The 17,805-nt window shown below is 41.9% G+C and overlaps 1 protein-coding gene and 1 non-coding gene across 2 annotated transcripts in view; both read left to right on the top strand.

Moving 5' to 3' along the window:
- Nucleotides 1–17,805, top strand: part of DNAH9 (dynein axonemal heavy chain 9) — a 373,298-nt gene that overhangs the window by 191,272 nt on the left and 164,221 nt on the right. The window contains exons 40-44 of the mRNA XM_003791085.1: nt 437–539; nt 1,062–1,301; nt 7,659–7,820; nt 11,794–11,990; nt 16,910–17,072. Coding sequence (XP_003791133.1) covers nt 437–539; nt 1,062–1,301; nt 7,659–7,820; nt 11,794–11,990; nt 16,910–17,072 — 865 coding nt within the window. The remainder of the gene's footprint in view (nt 1–436; nt 540–1,061; nt 1,302–7,658; nt 7,821–11,793; nt 11,991–16,909; nt 17,073–17,805) is intronic.
- Nucleotides 2,236–2,376, top strand: LOC111725688. The gene has a single exon (XR_002773700.1). It is a non-coding gene; the product is annotated as a U4 spliceosomal RNA (small nuclear RNA).

The raw sequence follows: 17,805 nt of genomic DNA, 5'->3' as shown, positions 1-17,805 counted from the left end.
GTCCTGCATCTCCCACTCACTCCCCAATCCACTGTGACTTGATTTCTAGTCCACTCATTCCTCCTAACCTACTAACTGCATTATTATTGCAGAATCCAAGGGACCCTTTGGGGCCGCTGCCTTTCATATTCTCTCTGCAGCCCTTGATGTGGGTGACCCTCCTCTCATTTTGGAAATACTGGCTTCCTTTACTTCCTAGGGTACCACGCACTCCTGATTTTTCCTCTTACCTTTCAGTCAGTCCTTGTGTCCCTTCTTCCTGTGCTATTTCCATAGAGAGGAAATTTGCCCTGGATTCTCATCTCCTCTAAAATCTCAACCAGTGGATCTAGACTTTTTTTTCTTATTACTGAAACACTTGACCAATAGAGCACATCCTACCTCACCTTGACAAAGCACTCACACACTTCTCACCCAGAGTTTCTGGCTGCTCCAGGTATGATCGGAACAAGCTGTCTCCGAAGGAGATCGTGAATGTACAGTATGTTTCCTGCATGAACCCCACTGCCGGCAGCTTCACCATCAACCCCCGGCTTCAGGTATGGGAGGAACCTGGGTACTTGGGTCCGAATACTACCTTACCAGGGCTGATGGCTCAGGTTATGGGTAATAATTGGCCTTTCCCTGCAATAGCCCCTCAAAATGGTAAATCAGAATTCTAATGTTGCGTTTCTAGGAGAAATAGAAACTCCAAGACACAGGGTTCAAGGTGGAAGAGGTTGTGGAGTTCATCTGAACCAATTCCCTCATTCATCAGATGAGGGAACTTGAGAGAGATTAAATGACCTTCCCAAAGCCATAAGGATACTCAGCATCTAATTTGGATTTGGATGTGGCTCTCCCTGTTCCCCCATGTTCTCTTCTTTGATCAAAGGTCCAAAGCCTGTTATGCCCCTATTGTTTCAGGTTCAACATAAATTTGAGTGTAGAATGAGAAATGTGACCAAAATGTAGAGCCAATGGCCATTTATTATTTTATCCAAATGCAGAAGAGGTACCATCTGCTCTGTGCTAAAGGTTATCTATCTCATGCCTCCCCCAACCTCTGTCTTCCCACACAGCGTCACTTCAGCGTGTTTGTGCTGTCCTTCCCGGGGGCAGACGCCCTGTCCTCCATCTACAGCACCATCCTAACTCACCATCTGAAGCTCGGAAGCTTCCCAACATCCCTGCAGAAATCCGTCCCCTCACTGATCAGCCTGGCCCTCGCCTTCCACCAGAAAATTGCCACCACATTCCTACCCACAGCAATCAAATTCCACTACATCTTCAACCTCAGAGATTTTGCCAACATTTTCCAGGTAAGTTCATCTGCTCTGAGACCCCCTCACCTTGAAGGGTTAGTCATGATCCAGGTGCTCCCAGGCTTGATAGCATACATAGTTAATGCAAAACTTGAAACAAAGGCAAAGGCACAGTGTGTATGGAGTTGTGAAAATAAACAGATTGATCACAGAGCACCGTGGCTTCCATGAGGAAGGACCTCAACAAAATACAGTTTCATTTGAAGATTACATTTTCATAAGCAGGATGCATTTCTGAATTGGTTCTTTGGGCTGAAGAAGGTTCTGCATTCTGGAGATAATAATTCCAGTATGCCTAGGAAAGAAAATGGCCCAAAAGAAAGAAAAGAAAAAACACATTTGGAGCCCTTGGAGGGACACCTATTGTTATTGAGATGCAAAAGAATATCTCTCAAACCATGCAAGGTAGCTCTAATTCCTTGAGAAGTCATGTTGTCTATTCCTAAGATGCCCTCCACCAGCCAGTCCCCAGGATGACCTCAGTCCTAAAAATTTCAGGTTTATTTCTAAGACAAAGGCATTTCAGATCCTTCCAACTGTTAATTGAAATAATGATGGCCTCTCTCTGCACATTACTTCACTCATCTCTGTCAAAACCTCCAGAGACTGCTGGGGCATAGTGGCTGACACCTGTAATCCTCACATTTTGGAAAGCCAAGGCAGGAGCATTGCTTGAGGTCAGGAGTTTAAGACCAGCCCTGAGAAACACACAGAGACCCCATCTTTACAAAAAAAAAAAAAAAAAAATAGCTAGACATGGTGATGCACACCTATAGTCTCAGCTACTCGGTAGGCTGAAGCAGAAGGATCACTTGAGCCCAGGAGTTGGAGGTTGCTGTGAGCTATGATCATGATCATGCAACTGACCTCATGCCCAGATGCCCTAGCAACAAAGTGAGACTCTGTCTCCAAAAAGTAAAAACCAACCACCAGCTGTGCACAGTGGGAGTAGTGTAGCTAATGAGGTTTATCTAAGGCACAATTGTTGCTAATTGGAAACTTTTCCTAATACTTCATTATTACAACCTATAATATGGTCCACACTGGCAATTTTTGATGGTTTCTATGGAGACTGGAAAAAAAAAGAAAGAAAAAAATTTTTCCCATGACTGTATTAATGTACACAGCTGTGATTTAATAAAATACAATAAACACTGTTTAGCAAAAAAAAAAAAAAAACCCTACAGCCTCCAAGAATCTGCAAAAGCCCCTTTTTCAGAAAAAGTCCACCCCAAGATAGCACTGAGTTGTGAGCATTTAGAGAAGGATGCCCGTTACACCAAGCAGTAACCACACCCATAAGGAGGTGTCGAGGTGAAGTGATCAGGAAAGAACAGCACCTCTGAGGTGGAACACAGGTAGTTTGAATTAATTGCCCAGGGCAAGTAGGACTCTGCAGATAGGACTCTGGGGAGGCTCAGACCACAGCAAATATCTAGGCCAGTATTTTTCAACCTTTTTTATCTCATGGTACACTTGAACTTATAGTTAAATTTCTGCAGCACACTTAAATTATGTTGATTGGGAAAAAAAGTGAAAAAAAGAATATCTTTACTATGCTTTGAACTTCTTTCAAAAATAATTTAATTAATGATCTTTAAAACTTTTCGAGGTGCACCTAAGATCCTCTCACAGCATACAGGGGTGCTGCGGTTGAAAATCACTAATCTAGACCCTGAGATATAGGGCCAGCTAGCTCCAGCCAGGACTCCTGGTTCAGAGGCCTAAGAGCTATGCACCAGGAAGGCTTCTCCTAAAGGCAGAGCCTCTGACCCCCACTGCACAGGCAAGCAGGAGAACACGTTTGGACTGGTCTTAAATCTTGCTACAACTTTATGGACCAGGGCTGTTACTATATGCATTTTCCAAATGATCAGATGTTGAAATGGTTTAATTAAATTCACACTACTCATCAGTAGCAGAAGTGAAGGGAGAAGTACCTTGTACCAGAAGCAACCCAGCCTTAGCTCCCGCCTTGTCACCTAAACAAGCTGAAACTTAATACTGATGACAACCTTTGCGGACAGACTTCTTGTCACATTCCTAAATTTAGAGGGAAAGGCTTTTAATAGTTTGTCATTAAATAAGATGCTTCCTACAGGTATTTTTGGGGGGTACCTTTTGACCAGGGGTCCTCAGACTTTTTAAACAGGGGGCCAGTTCACTGTCCCTCAGACCGTTGGAGGGCTGGACTATGGGCTCTGGGACGAGTCGGCTGTTAAGCAGGACAGACAGCAGCGGCTAAAACACCTGGCGAGCCGGATAAATGTCCTAGGCGGGCTGCATTTGGCCCACGAGCCATAGTTTGAGGACACCTGCGGAGACTGATTAAGAAAGTTTTTCTCTATGGTTTACTTAGAGTTTTGATCATGTATAAGTGTTGAAACATAAATGATTTTTCTACCACTGTTGAAGTAATTATATCATTTTTTCTCCTTTATTCTGGTAATGTGATACATTATATTGATTATTTTTAAATGTTAGATCAACTTTGCATACCTGGAGTCAACTCAACTTGGTGATTACATGTGATCCTTTTTATATTTTCCTAATTTTGCTAATTTATAATTTATTTTAATTTATAATTTATTTAATTATATTTTCCTAACTTTTAAGATGTAATTTTTACATCTATGTTCATAATATTGTCTTATAAATGTTCATTTCTCTAGTTTTATAAGGTTATGAATATTTTATGAAATATTCATAAAATATTTCGGGAAGTTGGTCAGGCATAGTGGCTCAACCTATAATCTTATTGCTTTGGGAGGCCAAGATAGAAGGATTGCTTGAGGCCATAAATTCAGGACCAACTGAGTTACATAGCAAGACCTCATCTCTACAATTTTTTTTTTTTAATTAGCCTATAGCTACTCAACAGGCTGAGGCAGGAAGATTGCTTGAGTCTAGGAGTTTGATAGTGCAGTGAGCTATCATGATACCACTGCATTCTAGCCCCAGTTATAGAGTGAGACCCTGTCTAAAAAAAAAAAAAAAAAAAAAAAAAAAAAATTTTGGGAAGGATTCCCTCTTTTTCTGTTTTCTACAAGGTTTTGTAAACATTGTTATGTGCCTTCCTTAAACACTGGAAGAATTTACCCATGAAATGATCTTTCTTTTATTAAAGCCTAGCTTAATTTCACTGTCACCAGAAAATATAATCTGTATGATTTTATTCCTTTGAAACTTGTTGAGATTTGCTTTATGGATGAAGATATAATCCAGGCGTCCTCAAAGTACGGCCCGTCGGCCACATACAGCCCGCCTAGGACATTTATGCAGCCCAGCGGGTGTTTTTGCTGCCGCTGCCTGTCCTGCTTAGCAGCCAACTTGTCCCAGGGCCTACAGTCCGACCCTCCAACAGTCTGAGGGACAGTGACCTGGCCCCCTGTTTAAAAAGTCTGAGAACCCCTGATATAATCAATGCACACCTAAAAAAATACATTCTGCAAGTATTGAGTTGAATGTAGTTTTATCAATATTTCAATGAGAACAAGCTCAGTATCATTTTATCTAAAATTTCTATGTATGGATTGAGCTTTTTGTCTGCTTATTCTGTCATTTTCTGAGAAAGATATGTTAAAATATCCCACTATGGTTGTGGGCATGTCTAATTCTCTTTTGATTCCTGTCATGTTTGCTTTATATATTTTGAATCTATGTTAGTAAGTACATACAAATTTAGAATTGTATTTTCCAAGTGGACTAATCTTTTTCTTATTTATTAAACACACTTGTTTATCTTTAAAAATGGCTTTTGCTTTGGAGTCCACCCTTTATGATAGAAGTATGAATATTCCAAATTTGCTTAGTCAATATCTTCCCGACAGATTGTTTTCATTTCTTTAGGCTCAGCTTTTCCATATCCTTATGTTTAAGATATATCTCTTACAGGCAGCATACAGTTGGGTTTTTATATTGCAAGGGTACATGTCAAATCTATTGAGCATAGAGTATAAACGTCTTGACACAACAATTAAGTAATTGAGGTAAAGGCTATATTAACTAGTTTGATGTAAGCATTCCAAATTGTATTTAAAATCAGCACATTGTACCCCATAAGTAAGTGCATTAATGTATGGATCTATGTGTTTATTACTTAATAAAGTGAGAAAAAATAAAAAAATAAAATCCAGCCTGACAATTATTTTATATAATTATAGTGTTTAATTCCTTTGTTATTTTACATAATAATATATTTGGGATTAAATGTGCTTATTTTATTTATTTTTAATACATCCTCCCTGTTCTGTTTTCTTCCATCTCACTGGTTATACTCCAGTGGAGTCACTGTATATTTTTATTATTTTCTTTTATCTTAATATATTATACATCTCTTCACTATTCATGCATTGGTTACCAAAGGTATCATTTTATCTTTTATAGATTAGTACATTTATTAGTTGCAAAAATGCAAGGATCTTGGAGCAATTTGCCTCTCTTCAACTTTTATCTATTATTGATTTTAATTCTATGTATATTGAAAACCCACAATTCATGAACATTTTTGTATTGGCAAGTCAACATTGACTTAGATTTACCTATATATCACCTTTTGTTGCTCTTTATTCCTGCTGCACTTCTGTTCTTTCACTTACATGGAATCATTTTCATTCTGCCTGGAACTTCTTTTAGTGTCTACTTTAGTTCATATCTGCTAGACAAGCATCTCTCAGTTTTTATTTGACTAAAAGCATATTTATTTTTAAAGGATTTTGAGGGGCAGTTTGGAATTCTACCTTGGAAGCTATTTTCTTTCAGCACTTTGAAAGTATTTTCTGTTATTTCTATTGAGAAATTGCCTCTAATCCTTATAACTCACAAGGTACAAGTAACACAATGATAAAAATAAACCACAACCAAAATGAGATCTATAGAATCCCCTACCTTTGAGACACTAGCCAGGACCTAGGAGAAACAAACTTGTAACAAGAAAATAATAAGAATAATTTTAAAAACTAATAATTCTTCTATAACAGATATTTATATATGAAGGGCCACCCAAGGCCTTGCTGGACAGGAGAGCTATCTTAGAAGATTTCCACAACAGGGATCCACTGACTTAGATCTTGAACCAGGAGCATAGCAAGCAAAGCAAAAGGCATGAAGGTGCAGTAAGTGAACAGCTTCAGAAAATAATCTGAATTTCATGAAAGTAGACTCTAGGTTTTATGGGAAGTAGTGGTGAGCAATCAGGAGGAAGAAGATTGTAATTATATTGTGACCAGATTTTGTGTCATGCTGATGAATCTGTGCATTACTCAGTAATGAGTAAAGAACCATTAAATGACCTCCGTTCCTCCAGGGCAAGCAAGAATGCAAGGAGAGCAAGCACAGACATAGATAAACTCGAAGTTATCAGACTTGTCCTGGTTGTGGCTGGTCCATTTTTTTTTAATAGGAAAGAAGGCCCAGGACATTGGCTAATAGCAACAGAGAGAGAGAGGACAGAGAAATTTGAAATGATTGGTAAATATTTGTGAACGGGAAGGGGGAACCACCAGAGGTGAATAAATGCCTTGCTGACCTGCCGAGGTTAGCTGTGCCCATTCCAGCCCTCTGTCATAGCATTGACTGTACAAAGACACAAATCAGTTTTCAGAATGGCACTTGTGAGGTTGAAATAGAGCAGAGACACCACCGCTCTCCTCATTGTGGTGATTCAAAACCAAGAGGTTAAAATCTAAGCACTAGATAGGAAGACCTGGCTTCAAAACACTGTGCTTCTGAAGTAAGGCAACTTCCTATGTGACATTGGGTAGGGTTTCTGTCTTTTCTGGAATCTCAATTTCCACATTATACAAAGAGGAGTCAGTAAAATTGATTTCATAGGATCACTGAGAGGATTAAATTATCTTTGTCTGGCAAAGAAACTAGTTCACTCCCTCTCACACAATTGGCTTCAATAAGTTATAGCTACACGTATACAGCAGTTGATTTTTTTTTTATGAAGAACATTAAAGTATAATTTCAATGTGTTGAGTATGTGAGATGAGCAGTATTAGTTTTAGGGGTATGTTAACTTGAATTATTCAGACAACTTCAGAAAGGCAATTTTGTTATCCTTGTTTGAAAAGTGAGCAAACCGAGGTTCAGAGATGGCACATACCTTGCCTAAAGTTATACAAGTGCTGTGTAGCTGTGACCATATTTGAGGTCAAGTCCATCTGCCTTCAACAAATAGGTCTTTCTCCACAAGCTCCCACTCAGCTTTCTAAGGATGCTCTCAGCTAGAATGATGGACTCTGTAGTGAGACCAACCCCCAGATGGACAATGCACTCCAGGAAGTTCTCCTAGCTATTGTACTTCTAATGGTTATTAATATATACATTTTTTATTTGTTCTCTTTGAAGGGCATTCTCTTCTCATCAGTGGAATGTGTGAAGTCCACACAGGACCTCATAAAACTCTATCTGCATGAATCAAATCGAGTTTATAGGGATAAGATGGTAGAAGAAGAGGACCTGGAGTTATTTGATAAAATCCAGACAGAAGTACTCAGGACAATTTTTGATGTGAGTATTGCCCTCTAGGTTTGGGGGGTTTTTGCATTTGAAAAACAATGATAATTATTCAGTGATTGCCTAAATGATAAAATCAAGCTCATTATTGGAGAAACGTCAGTAATTAGATAAGGAAAGAAAGTCTATCATTTTTCCCAAGTTTTAAAAAGAATGCTGGGGCAAAAAAATAGACACAAATCAATCACAGAGTTAATTTGAGATCATCTGACCCAAGTCCCCGAATAATTCTGAGTTTCCTTCATTGTATTTCCGAGATGACGTCCCAGAATCCTTGGGAACATAAAATCTCATCTTTCCCAAGGTGGTTATTTTGGAACTGTTAAGTGACTAGAAATTTGGAATATTTGGAATAATTTTAAAGACTGGAAATGTATCCTAATAATGATTTAAAAGTTATTTTCCTGTCCACTAATGCTAAGTCTACCTGACAAACTTTCAGATATTTTTAATACCATTTGTCTAATTCTTCCCAAGTCTGCTCTTTTCCTTTTCTGGGCCAAAAAATAACCTCAAACCTTTGAGCCATTTCTGACGTGGGTTGGTTTCAAACCAGAAATCTGATTTGAAACTTTGAGACCTCTGAAACTTCTTCACACAACCCAGCTGGGGTCTGATGCAAAGCAAGATCATCACTCCTCTTTCCTGACTGTCTTTCTCAAAATGTGTCTGATAAACAGTTGACTACTTGGAAAGAAGGCATCTCTGAGGAAGTCAGTTGAGAAAGTATTTCATATTCTATCGCTTTCTTGGAATTCATTTAGGAATTTGAAGCCCTGAAATCTTGAATAACCTTAACTGACATATCATTTCACAAATGCATTAGACTCTCAAATTCTTTCCCTTTCATAAACCTGTTAATATTTCAGAGAGAATGAATGGCCCACTGAATATGCCCTGGGAGGCACTGATAAATTAACACAGCCAGAGATTTTTTACAGTCATAATTATCCCACAGCTAACACTGAGTCTTCCATTAACCGGAGCCCCATATTTTCTATATATACTGCTTGTCTGTCCTTTCTGAAACTTAGAAATAAGTAAATCCCACGTTCAAGTGCACTAGGTTGTCGCAATACTCTGGCGATGTTTACAGCCCATCCCAGCCTACACGACAGCCATTGGAATGTTTGGATCACATTTTAAGTAACCTGTTTCAGTCTGGGTTTTGCTACACCAAACATCCTGAATCCTTCCACTTCTATGATCATTTTTTGTGGAGCCTGATATTTGGAATTTTCACATCTTAGATGCCCTTCTCTGAGCATTGTAGAGTTAGCCAATTTATGTAGTCACTGTTGGCCCTGCACGTGAGTTTTGATTTTCAGAAGTTGGTCTGAGCTAGCACTTCAGAGTAGTAACACTCAGCCTTTGAAATACACGTCCTCATGTGGGTTTGTATGGTAAGGGCACATCCTTTCGATCATAAACCCTGATAGAATTAATACTGCCATCATTTTTCCCCAACAGTATTTGAAATGCCAGCCTGAAGGACCCTTGGCTGCACCAAGACTTGGTATTAATAGCAGAGAAAAATGGCCAAATTTCCACCAAAGAATATAATTCTGTTGCCATCATTCACAGTTTATGGTTCTCTGATTTACAGGCTTGTGTGATTCAGCATCGCTATTAAGGGATCTTTGATTTGCTGTCTTGGTTGATTTTCTCTCTCCCTTCAATACGGCATAGCTGTGATCGTAAAATTGGAGACTTCTTGTTTTGTTCATCAAAGAGTCTTTGTAGACGAGGAGTTTCAAAAACTGCACTTCAGTTCATTCTCTGCTAGATCATTAGTGTCAACTGACTTCCATCTGAACAGACTGCCTGGATGTTAGCCCATTCTCTATCTGGGTAAATGCATCCCCATATTTCTTTCTCATGTAAGTTTTCCTAGAGAATCAAGAACAGCCCTCCTCTAATGAATTTATATCTTATCCAAATGTTGGAACATTTATTGTTAGTCTGGCAAATCCAGGCCCTGAAACCACCTTTAAAATATAATCACTTTTTGGCTCATCGCCTGTAGCTCAGTGGCTACAGCGCCAGCCACATACACCAGAGCTGGCGTGTTCAAACCCAGCCTGGGCCGGCCAAACAACAATGACAACTGCAACCAAAAAATAGCCAGGTATTGTGGCAGGTGCCTGTAGTCCCAGCTACTTGTGTGGCTGAGGCAAGAGAATCACTTAAACCCAGGAATTTGAGGTTGATGTGAGCTGTGACGCCACTGGCACTCTACTGAGGACAACAAAGTGTGACTGTCTCTCTCTCTCTCTCTCTCTTACATATATAATCACTTATATATATAATCTCTCTCTTATATATATAATATATATAATCTCTCATATATATATATATAAACACTTTTGATACTTAACTCTTTGTAGTCCTTTCTTCTTGAACCCAGGCAGCACCCCTGTTTTCCCTATAGACATTGCTGCCATCCTCCCTCTCCCTCCATGAGGTTCGGTGAATCTTTATCTCATACAAGGCTAACCCTGTACTGACTTATGCCCTGGGCAATGTCTATGCTGGTGAATTGTGTACTAAATACCTCTTCCCTGGGCAACTATTCCAGTCAGAACGTTAGGAGAAAAGAATGGCAGGTGGGGAATCTGCTTGTCCTGGTTTAACTTCCTACTTGTGTCTTAGAAAGCCTATTCTTTCTTGGACTATCCTCCTCATAAGTTTTTCTCCTACCTCAAGTCTCAGGTGTTTGGGTTTTGACAATTAGTAGCTCCTTTTGGTCTCCTCTACCATGAAATTTAAAACTTAGTTCCCTCAAAAAAAAATAAATAAATAAAAAATCTTAGTTCCCTCTTCAGTACTTTGAGGATACATTGGTCGTGAAGGGACTTAGACTCCATGCCTTTTAAATTAATTGAGTTATGCTGGGTATTTATTCAACATGGTAACATTTTTCCTGTGGGTGAAATTTGGCACATAGTGAACACAAATCCTTATGAAAGTTTTGTAAACAGGGGATTCTACCCTAAATTATTTAAGATTGGCAATGTTCCTATAAATTAACCAGTCACCTGAGGATGGCTAGCAGCACATTCCTCAAACACCAAGACCTCTAGACTGAACCTGTGCAGTTGGGGCTGACAATCTATAGTGTGCATTGTCATCAAGGAGGATACTCCAAAGAAATAAAATCTAAAAAAAAAAAAACAAAGACTCCTCAGAGAAGCCAAGGACACTCTTGCAAGGCCCTCCCCATGGTAACCCAGCTCTTAGCTTCCTAGGTCCTTGAAACTAACACTTTCTGCTTACTAATGCCTGCTGCTTGCTTCCATTTCTGTAAGCCCTGCACATGATTTGACACCTCCAATAAAAGGAAATAGGATAATTCCTTTGTCTATCTACTTGTGGGTCCAATGAAAGGACAAGGACAGAGCTGATCCAGGACCTCAGCCATTTTGGGTTTAAATTTGCTGGGGCTCCAACTGGCTAAAATAAAATTCCTTCCCCTATAATCTTTGGTGAGAGTCTATGGTATTTAAATCTCTGGTCCTGTAACAGGCACAGGAAACAGGCAAGGATGTTTTCTGACAGGGGTACCTAGACCTGTTGGAATAGGGGAAGGGAGGCCACTAGGCCATGGGTCCCTAGTGAAAGAATCCTGCTTAGGAAAAGCCATGCACATGTCCCACGCACTCTTCTGACCACAGAAGCATGCCTCCTGTGCTTGTGAGAAGGCCGCATCCCACCTTCTTGGTTTCTGATCCTTGGCTCACAAGAAATGACAAACGTCATCTGTGACTTCATGTAGATGGTAAATGAATATTGAACATCCACTTTATAAGGGTTTTTCAAGAGGGGATGCTATTGGAAGCACCACCAATGCTTTCATTTATTTTAAGGAGCGCACAGAGGGCAAGAGCACATCACGAGTGTCCCATCTGGACAGAGCCAGCCTTGGGGGCCATTAAGGAGGGTCCTTGTTTCTCTGCCTCATCACCAGGATGTGGAAGAGACAGTGCAGCAGACTGGGAGCCTGAACATGTATTGCCACTTTGCAAATGGTATCGGCGAGCCCAAGTACATGCCCGTGCAGTCGTGGGAACGTCTGACCCAGACGCTGGTAGAGGCCTTGGAGAGCCACAATGAAGTCAACACAGTGATGGACTTGGTTCTCTTTGAGGACGCCATGCGCCATATGTAAGTGTGCTTCTCTTCTTGCCTTTCCTCAGTTGCTTCCTCTTCCTCATGACAGGGATTTCACTTGACTATTCGAAGACACTTTTATGAAGACAGGAAGATCCCTCCCGCTTCTGCCAGAAAGGGCCAATTGGCTACCGGCAAAGCAGCTGCAGCTCCCGCCACTGGCTCTAGGGGGCAGCACAGTGCTGACGCGGACGGAGCTGGCGGGCCGAGTGGGCGCGGCAGACGGAGCGGGCAGGGGCGGGGCGGGGCAGAGCAGACGGGGCAGGCTTCACTCCTGACTACCCCTATGCATGATCATACTGACACCAGGGAAGATTTGTGGCCCAGGACAGCTCAGCACCCCCATCACTAAAGCCCCTACTGATACAAGGACCAATGTTTTTTTAATGAGATGCAGGATTTTTGTTCAAATGCACACTTTCTAAAATTAAATATCCTTTTGAGTGTTGTTGCTGTCCACTGGGTCACTAAGAGCCATCATCAAGCCTCTCAGATGATTTGCTCTCCCAGATACTGCTCCCACATCCCTGGGTTGAGTCCCATCTCCCACCCATCTCTGCCCTTCAGGATTCTTCTATCTTGCCCCATGGTGCTCGCCGTTCTCAGCAGCAAAATATGCTTCACCCGCAACTTCTCTGAACTTTCCCTTTACTGCTAAATTCTCGCTGGAATCTGTCTGACCCCTGAGTTAAGGAAAGCAGTTTTTCTTCCCCAGCCTCTATAGCCCAGACCTTCTGTACCCCAGACAGGAGTATCTTCCCTACCACACAGCCCCACTGCAGGGTTGCACTTAAGTCCTTCCTCCTCTCATCCTTCACGAACCCCAGGTCTTTGGAAGCCCAAGTAATTCTAATGTTCACTTCTTCCTCTCCCTCTGCTGCTGTCCTTGGTGACCTCCAGCTGCTCCTTGTCATCCACCCGGGCCCTCTGTCTCTTCTTACTCACTCTGTGACTCACTTCTGGCATCCCCCTCCTCCAGCAGGTCCTTCTCATCCCCTCCTCTGCCCACTTCTCAGCAGTGAGCAAAGTTGCCGTAGCCCTGCATCTTGCAAATGTCAGTTTTCAGTGCTAGGTTCTCCCCTACATTGTGTGCGACTCCCACCACCACTGCATTCGTCATGATTAACCAACCACCCCATCTACTGGTTTGCATCCAGCCATTCACCCAACACAATCTTAGTATGAGCACAGGGATCTTTGTTTTATTCTCTCTTTGGTCCCCCAAATCTAGGACAGTGTCAGAACCTGGAAGATACTCTATAAAACCTCTCAGTGTGTCCTATGGAAATAAATAATGCAGGGGGAAAACAGAAAGGGAAGGGTGTACAGAGTGCTGAAGGTCATTCCAGTTTTGAGCAGGGTTGTCAGGAAGCCTTTTTGAGAAGGGGTGGCTTGAATGTGACATGTAAGAGCTACTACATCTGACATAGATTCACTGTGGGCCTGCTGTGTGATGCTTTGCATTCATCCACATGTTTAGTTTTCCCAGAAACCCTGAGGAAGATGGGGTCTATAATTATCCCTATGTCCAAAATGAGTCCAAAATGAGTAAACTGAGGAGAGAAGTTCCCTAAGGTGACACACCTCACAAATAGGAAAGAAAAAATATACACGCAGGTCTGGTTTCAGTGTCTGTGCCCAGGACCACCACACCATGAGTCTTTTTCATATGCCTTTTGATCAGCCCCTAACCTGCTGTAAGGTCCTTGAGCACATTGCCTTGACTGCCGAAACCCCAGTACCCAGTACAATGCTCAGTGGATAGTCCAGGTTCACACTGGGAATTAAATAAGGAATTAAAAAGTCTACTGACTGACTAACCTGGGGAGGCTCCAGCCTTCTCCCTTCTCTTCAGGAGCTACCAGCATCTGTCATAGTCTTGGAATTGAGGTTAAGTCTTTGTGCTTTAAGGGTGAATTTGGAGTAGCAAAAGATTCCATCAGTGAGATTTCCAACACAGGTATCAAACTGACTCAGAGTTTTTAGGGAAAAATAAGGACTGGCTACGAAAACTGGCTTTCCTCCCAAGCCTCATAAACAGATTCTGAAGGTAGTTTCCACATTCAGTAGTTGCAGAATACCTGGAAAAACAAACTGCCTGGACAGGGCCAATTCCAGAGAATAAAGTATATTTGAATGTGCCATTTCCTGTATGTTTGTTTGTAGATATCAATGTCCCATTACTTTGTCCTTGTGCTAGTCTTCCTTCCCCTCCCTGGGACTTACTGACTTCTCAGCAGCCTTTGCCAGCCGGGCAGAGCAGAAGCATTTCCTCCTTACGTCAGAAAAAGGAGCACCTAACAACAGGGAGAGACACAGATGAGCTCAGAGTGTGGAAGATTCCACAGCTTCACACGGCTGCACACAGCATAGAGGGTTTCAAACTCACCCCAAGAAGGTTTCATCCTCTGAGACCCATGGTGGGAGTGGGAGAGGAAAGAGAAGGAAGGAGTATGTACCTGCCTTCCCTGGAACCACTACAGGTCCAAGGGACCAAGGTGAAGGTCTATTTTCATGGTGCAATGAAGCATATGCTCATCTGACTCCATCTGGCTGTCTACTCTCATTTGTTGAGTTCCACCATTTTCTTCTGTTTGGTTTCCCTGCACCTTTCCCCAGCTTTGCTCTCCCTTTCTTCTGCTTTGCTGCAAAACCCAATACTGGAGCACAGTATACTAGACCCAAGTTCAAAATGGTTCTGCCACGAATAGGCTGAGATGCTTTGAGAGGATACTTAACTTCCTAAAGGCACAAATATTCTCATCTGGAAAATGTGGATAATAAGTATATAAAATCATTACATTGTAGCCCATAAATGCAGTAATGTACACAATTATAATCTAATTTTTTAAAAAAAATGCCCGGGATTATTGCTATCCAGTTAAGTCCTTCTCACTTAATAAGCAGTCAATAAATATAAGGCTCTTTCTCTTTGCACTGTTTCTTGCTTTGTTTTTTAGTACCATTTTTTTTCTTTTCTACTGACTTCCTTCACTATTTCTGCAGATTCTTGTTCTATTTTTCCTTAATGCCTAGAACTACATCTTTTACCCCACTTTTGACACAATCTTCACCCATCTTTTTCTTTATCTCTTTGTTTTTTCACTCCTACATATATTCTGTCTCCTTTTTCTTCTCTTAGACTCACTTAGCAATCATTAACAAAACAAGAAACTTTGGATGTATTTCTTTTGTGTCCCATCTCACCAGTCCATTAGTGGTGCGTGGTGGTGGTGTGTGTGTGTGCACACACATGCGCACCTGTATTTGGTCTTCAGTAAACTAGCTTCCTCCAGCTGTGCAGTGGTCCATCTTCAGCTTTTGTTTTTATTCTCCCAGAAACTCAGTAATGGGCTTAAGTTAGCCTTGGTTTTCCAGCCCAGGAGCCCTTTAGAATATTGATCTTCCTTTTAAATTTTGTAATTTAAATGTAGAGTCCTTTGCCCTCATCAGAGATTGTTAATGAAGCTGCAGCTGGAGTCTAATGCTGACGGTGGCAGGTTTAACCATTTTTCTTTGGGAACTTCATCACTAACGATGCATTTCCCATTTAGATAAAGTATGACTCCCACCATGCTAAGCTGAGTTCAGGGGCCTCTGGAGTAGAGCTTCCAGAACCCAGCTGGACTCTTCCTCTTCCACCTCCATGTTTGTCTCTCTCTTTCCCCCCATTACTCATTCCTGCCCACCTTTTTTGAATCAGGAGAGAGGGCTCAGATAACTTAGAGACATAGTTCCTCCTTCCATCAGGCACATCTAATGTTGACACAAAGCAGGATATCTCTTGTATCTGGCATAAGGATTGATCACGTACATCACCCCAAATGTGGTGCAGAATATAAAGGCATGGGTTGTACTCTTTAAATGGACAAAAATATATGGAATATCTTCAATGTCCTAACCCTGTAGAGAATACAAAATTAGTATATGCCCTCTTCAGACATCTAGAGATTATGGCTTAATAGGAAGAGAACAATAAACGTGTAAATGTACCTGGAACCAAGCAGAGTGTAAGTATCACAATTAAATAATTAAAGTGAAAAGTAAAATTATAAAAGAATTAAATATGGGTCAACAAAAAAAAATGTAGGTCAGTAAATAACTCCTGGATATTTAGGTGAATACATTTTAACTACATAAAATTTAGCAGTTAACTACATACAATTTTAAGTCCTAAAAATTTCTCTACATTAAAACACCTTAAAGAAAACTAGAAAGGGCTGGGTGTGGTGGCTCATAACTGTAATCCTAGCACTCTGGGAGGCTGAGGCAGGTGGATTGCCTGAGTTCAGGAGTTTGAGACCAGCTGAGCAAGAGGGAGACCTCATGTCTAAAAAATTAGCCTCTATAGTCCCAGCTACTCAAGAGGCTGAGGCGGGAAGATCACCTCCTGAGCCCAAGAGTTTGAGGTTGCTGTGAGCTATAATGCCATGACACTCTACCTAGGGTGACAAAATGAGACTCTGTCTCAGAAAAAGGAAGGAAGGAAGGAAGGAAACTAGAACATAAAATTGCCAAGTTGAAGGATAATTCAAAACATACATAAATGGGTCTTACAAATATAGAAGAATGCTTTAGTTGAAAAGTAGGGAATGCCAAATATGGCCAGGGAGAAGAGCGAGGGTATCCCAAACACTCCCCAGTACCATCACCCTGCTGCCTGCCTGCCTGCCACGGGCCCTCCCCTACTGTCACTGGGTCACAGGAGGCGGTGGCTTGAGGCAAAGCAGCCACGACTTGAATCTACTGGGGCAAGCAGGTGAGGCCAAGTCTGAGGACAACCTAATAAGTTTCCCACAGCTTAGCCTGTGATGCACCCGCAGAGCAGGTTCCCGCACCCACTGGGACCACACTACCTGCCTCACTGCTGCCAGTCTGATCAGAAAAGCATTCCTGTGCTTCCTGTCCTGTAGCTGCCACATCAGTCGCATCTTGGAGTCCCCGCGAGGAAATGCTCTGCTGGTTGGTGTAGGTGGGAGCGGCAAGCAGAGCCTGACAAGGCTTGCAGCTTTCATCAGCTCCATGGATATCTTCCAGATCACACTGCGCAGAGGCTACCAGATCCCTGACTTCAAGGTGAGGAGGGTGCGGGGCTGTGGGGAGGAGCTGCAACCACCGGCAACCACCCGCAGCTCCCTGTCACCCTTTGGTAGCTCTGCAGTTTCCCTACCCAGAGCCTCCCCTTCCATATCCACCCATTTCTTGCTGAGATTCTGGGCTGTGACAAGAGTGGCTCTTTCCCTGTTAGACTCAGCCTGAGAATAGTGGTCTTTCCAAGGTCTGCCTTCATGAGACCTGAGCTGCCCCCCTTAACCTCTCGGGGGCTCAGCTTACGTCCAAATCAGAAGCACATCTATAACAAATTCAGCACCCAGTTTGCCAGCAGCTCGAGTAGACCCAGGGGGAATTCCAAAGGTCTGCCCAAGTTTCACAAGAAATTCATATTTTAAGAAACATGTGCAGTAATCACTGGCCCCTTGGACCTTTGATGTCATTTCCTGGTTTCAGACAGCAGATACTCAGATTACCCTGGTAATCTTGTGGCCTGCCAGGAGAGGTAGATGCTCGCTGTGGCTCTGAAACCCCAGCTTCACTTCCTTGTGACCAGCTGACTCTAAAGTCATACATCAAGTCCAAAGAAGGTCTCTCTTTTCTTTTTTTTTTTTTTTGAGACAGAGTCTTACTTTGTGGCCCTCAGTAGAGTGCTGCAGCATTACAGCTCACAGCAACCTCAAACTCTTGGGCTTAAGCAATTCTCTTGCTTCAGCCTTCCAAGTAGCTGGGACTACAGGCGCCCACCACAATGTCC

Source organism: Otolemur garnettii, unplaced genomic scaffold (assembly GCF_000181295.1).
Source record: "Otolemur garnettii isolate 467f Iridium unplaced genomic scaffold, OtoGar3 scaffold00046, whole genome shotgun sequence".
NCBI classification, from domain to species: domain Eukaryota; kingdom Metazoa; phylum Chordata; class Mammalia; order Primates; family Galagidae; genus Otolemur; species Otolemur garnettii.
The sequence above is the reverse complement of the archived record's forward strand: the minus strand, read 5'-3'. Positions and strand labels throughout refer to the sequence as shown.